A 4,815-nucleotide genomic window follows, 5' to 3' on the forward strand; every position below is an offset into this window, starting at 1 on the left:
AGAACTATTGGCTACTTTTCGGAAACGACACCGGGCAGCACTGACTCCCGCTGCCTGCCCTCTCTCAAATTGTTGTTGTTAGTTTTACCTGTTGGCAGACAGACAAAAGCTTAACCAGCGGAAGAGAAGAGTTTCGCAATCATCGTCATCATCTCTCAGCGAGAGCGAACGCCGTTCTCGCCCTGCCCCACCACCCCCGCCACTATGGCATCTTGTAGTCGGCTTGTTTAACTTTTGTAAGTTTGTTAAAGTTTTTGTTATGCCTGCTGGTATTTGGTATTTACCCCGCCGGCCGCCCGCTGTCATTTTGATTAGTGCATTTTATTTGCATTTTGATGCAATTCACTTATTTGCAAAACTGATAAAGCTCCCCGAGGGAAAGTTCTGCAAAGCGAATGATACGGGCGCGATTTTAGGAGTAATGTGTTTTGAAACTATGTACATATGTATGCGCATGCATGTAAGTTCATCCTTCAAGAAAGACAATCAAATCGAAATAGCAAGTCAAAGTGTATATACCCTACCAATCCATATATTTCTTAATTCTCATATGTATGTACATATGCACATGTATGTGTATGTATACAAAAAAAGTACTGGTGTGTGGCGATTATATCTGGTTAATTGAGAATCACTTGTGCTAAAGCTCATTTAATTGAAGTGCTAACAAACCGCAGAAAGTGGACTGGCAACCATTGTGGACCTATGCGTGGCTCTCGTTGTAGTAGATATCCATGCTGATGATCTCGTCGTTGGGCGCCATTATGTTGATGGTCGGGGCCGTGGGCACCGCCATCACTCGTTGGCTGCTCACCGTGCAAATTGAGTGACGATCGGCCGTGGGATCAATCAACAGGCTGCAGTTGCGACTGGGACACCTCTCTAGCTTGGCCTGCAGATGCGGCAGCTGCGGCAGTTGCTGGGAAGGCTGTTCCGCGAATACGGGATCCGTGCAGCGCGCCTGATTTAGCTTGGCGTAGAGCTGCTCGAGGAGCTCCCGAAACAAGGAGGGATTGACGTTGATGCTCACGCACATAAGCACGAACCAGTCGCCGTATCCTGCGCTGGCCAGGACTTCCCGCACATGCGCCTTGGGCATGCCCTTCAGGTGGGTGCGCAACAGCTGGAGGCGCAGCTCCGGGCAGCAGATGACCAGCAGGCGATAGACGATGTTCACCGTGGCCAGCAGGGCGATGAACAGGAACCATACGTACAGCACGGCGAAGATCTTCTCGTTCAGGATGTTCAGCGGCAGCACGCACAGGATGTCCATGACATTCGGGGTGCCACTGGGCCCATACACGAACATCTCGCACTTGGCCACCTTGGGAAAGACGCGCGACGTCATCAGGTTCCAGAGGTTCCAGTCGTACACGGGTATGGCGGCCAGGGCGTGGATGTACTTGTACCAGAACCCATTGAACACCACGTCCATAAGCCAGAAGTTGAGGATCTGCAGCGAGGGCGGAGGATCAGTTACACACCTGGTCACACCTGCTTTTGGCATTTCAATGGGGTTTAACTCACGCTGATGAACACATTGAGCAGCTCACAGAATGAGTACTTGATCGAGTAGCACCAGTGGATGGGGGCGAACTGGGCGCGGAAGTATCTGGTGAGCATCTGGAGGCGGGTGCGGTAGGTGGCCTCCACGATGAGCGCGTCGCCGACCTCGCAGCACAGCTGCTCCATGCGCTGGCCCTCCCACACCTTCCACAGGAACGAGGGGAAGTAGAAGAGCAGCGACTGAAAGAGCAGGATCATGAAGACCCACTGATAGTAGCGCAGGTACATCCGCTTGGTCACGCCACGCGTCTCCGGCCCGACGCCTTCGGCGATCGATATGAGCCGGGCGTACTGCTCATTTTGGGCCACCAGCGCGCGCAGGCTGCTCACGTTGACATCGTCGGCGGCGCCGGAGGCGGGTGCGTAGAGGGCGTATTCCCAGCTTCTGGCGCCATCCCACTCGTCCTCCGCCGGCAGGATGTAGGTGCCCATGGTCCAGCAGTAGGACTGCACGTAATCCGCTTGCCGCTCGGAGCTGAGGCACAGGATCGGCTCGCCGAAGTACTGTTTCGCGGATAGCAGGAAGGTGCAGGTCAGCAGGATCACGATGGTGCACTTGGAGTGCAGCGTGAATATCGGGTCATATATGCGCACGGTCTTCAGGCGCAGATAGTTTGACAGCGGCTTCATGGCGGCATACATCTTTCCGGGACTCCAGTGGCAAGTGTGGGATAACGTTAGGGCTTGGCTTTTGGTCTCAAGAGTTATGGATTGCCTGGGTTCGAATTTGTTCGGCTGTCCTGACTTTTGCTTGACAATTCGACTGAGTGGATCAGGGTTGCTCAGAGTTCGATTAATTATGAAAACCGTTGAATTTCGAATGTCACACATCGAAAGTTCGCCTGGCATTTAGCTATATAATAGGCTAGTTATGTTGGATTAAAGTCACATTCAATTAAATATTTTACATACTATAAGGTTTAGTTTTATTATCTAGTATTTTGTAACTTTTGTTGTGCTTCTAATCGTTTTAAATAGTTACTTGCTGTGAAAAGCAACATTAAATATGTTTTAAAATTGCATATAAAATTGTAGGGCTCTTTTGCCAATTAAGATAAAAATTAACCGATAAGATAAGAAGATAAGAATGCAAAATAAAAAAAAATACATACTTTGTAGCATTGAAATCTGATGTAATTAATATAATACAATTATGAGCTAATTTAATCCGACTAGAGTTTGCTTTTCGAGTTGGTCACATCCTTTCGCAGTTAATTGAATTGAATTGCATTGTATTATGTACGAGTATTATTGTGTTATTATCTTTCCAAATGCATTGCTGATATTAAATGTATATTAGGGATTATTATGGCAAAGACCCTAGTGCCAAGATAATAGGCATTCCGTTTCCCATTCACAACCAACTATTGAATGGGATGGCCGTATTAATGGACATCTCTGCCGGATTTGGGCACCCATCGATGGGGCGGCGTTGCCCCGGTGCGATTATGAACAGCATTTGGAATTCCATCTAGGAGTCGACTTTTCAGAGCTCGTATGTATGATGATCACGAGCTGTGGGAGCGCCGGCGAATGGCAATAATAATAAAATGATTAATCGATGCTACATGACTGCATATACAAATAATTCCCAGCGGTGTGTCGTCATCAGCGTCATTACCCACATCGCAGTCCCCGTCATCGTTAGCATCATCATCATCGGCATCATCATCATCAGCATAGCCATCATCATAATCAGGAGTGGGGGCCGGTGGGTGGGTGGTGCTTGGTGGGTCTGGCAAATACATCGTCATCAACATTATCATCATTTGCCGGTGCAAATGTTTATTGTGGGAATTCGCTGGCTGCGACGTGTCCACTGGCTTGGAGTCCAAGTTCCAGTTCCAGCTTCAGTTTCTGCTTCTGTTTCTGTTTCGGTACAGTTCAGTTCCGGACCCCATCGATTCATCCATCCATCCTGTTATCCTGCCAACCTGCCATCCTGCCATCCTGCCACCTATTCCCGCCACAACTCTGGCACAAAAATTAAATTTATGAATTGTTTCGTTTGTGCGTGACCAGAGATTTACAATAATCAGAAATCGGGAATCAGGCAACACGCTCAGGAGACTAATTAGTCCTGGCCGTATACTCGTTATATGGTGCCAAATTGTAATTATAATTTCTCGTGTCTGCCAATTGCCCAGTCGCAGTCCCCGGCATCCCGGCATCCCAGCATCCTGGCATCCTGCATCCCCTCGGTCCACTGATTGTTTGGCAATAAAACGAGAATGACAATGAAATATGATTCGCAGCATTGGCAGCGGACTGAAACCCGATGAAGAAGTCACACAGTTGGCCAATTTGGACTGGCCAGTCGATTTGGCTCTCCGCCTTGGGCAAATTAATAAATACAGTTTAGGAATTAGTTATACATGCCTTGCTGTACTCTGGGGAATTAACAATTAGCAGAGAAGAACACCAGGTTAATTACCACAGAAGTTGAGATGAAAACACACACTCAGCACTTATGTAATCGAAAATACAGCGGATTTCAACTATGACAATTTCCACTGCCACTTCCAAAACTTGAGCATTACTAATTGTATCTACTTGTAACCTTTTTCTTAACTGAGGCAACTGAATGGCTGTTAAGATACCTTTGGAAAACTGTTTTAGGATGTCCGATTTTTGGGCTAGTCCCAAAATGGAAAATAGAAACCGAAGTAAACACATCCTAAATCTGGCTAGTAATGCCTGGTATTAGGCTTATTTATTAGGAATATTATATTTACATTTAAAAAATGTTTAAAATTCACTTGAATGCTTTAATTTAAGGCGGTAAGATTCGAATTTCTTGATTGATTTTTGAAAAGGATGACTGCTTTTTAATAGATGAAAGTTAATGACAAATGTCAACGTATTACGGGAGTTTTGCCGAACAACTGTCATCTTGAATATCTTTGCAACACTGGCATGTTAAGTCACTTAAATGTGTCACGTGTGTAGGGTGAATTCTACGGGACCATCAAAAATGCAGAATGCTGGAGCTGGGGATGCCCTTCGCCGCCATTAGGTCAGTGTGGAGCACAATGGGGCGTAAACCGTTAACCGACACCAATCAATCGCAGCCAGGTGCTGATCCTGATAGAGTCACCCCATTCAGCTGGCGGCACTCGAACAACTCGAACTGCGTGCGAGCTCCAACTGGGCGAGCCCATAAAAGTTCGCTGACAGCTTTTTAAATATTTATTTAAATGAAATGCATTATTTAAAGCGATTTTTCATTGACCACAAAAACCGAAAAAC

At 46.8% G+C, this 4,815-nt stretch overlaps 1 protein-coding gene across 1 annotated transcript; it reads right to left on the reverse strand.

The window, feature by feature from the left end:
- Positions 1-503: 503 nt before the first annotated feature.
- Positions 504-2,380, reverse strand: LOC6740253 (innexin inx6). The gene is made up of 2 exons (XM_016180765.3): positions 1,528-2,380; positions 504-1,453 (listed from the first exon to the last, which is right to left on the reverse strand). The coding sequence occupies exons 1-2, from the start codon at positions 2,206-2,208 to the stop codon at positions 704-706; spliced, it is 1,431 nt and encodes a 476-aa protein (XP_016040154.2). The 5' UTR covers positions 2,209-2,380; the 3' UTR covers positions 504-703.
- Positions 2,381-4,815: the final 2,435 nt, after the last annotated feature.

The sequence above is a fragment of the Drosophila simulans genome, chromosome X (genome assembly GCF_016746395.2).
Source record: "Drosophila simulans strain w501 chromosome X, Prin_Dsim_3.1, whole genome shotgun sequence".
NCBI lineage: Eukaryota > Metazoa > Arthropoda > Insecta > Diptera > Drosophilidae > Drosophila > Drosophila simulans.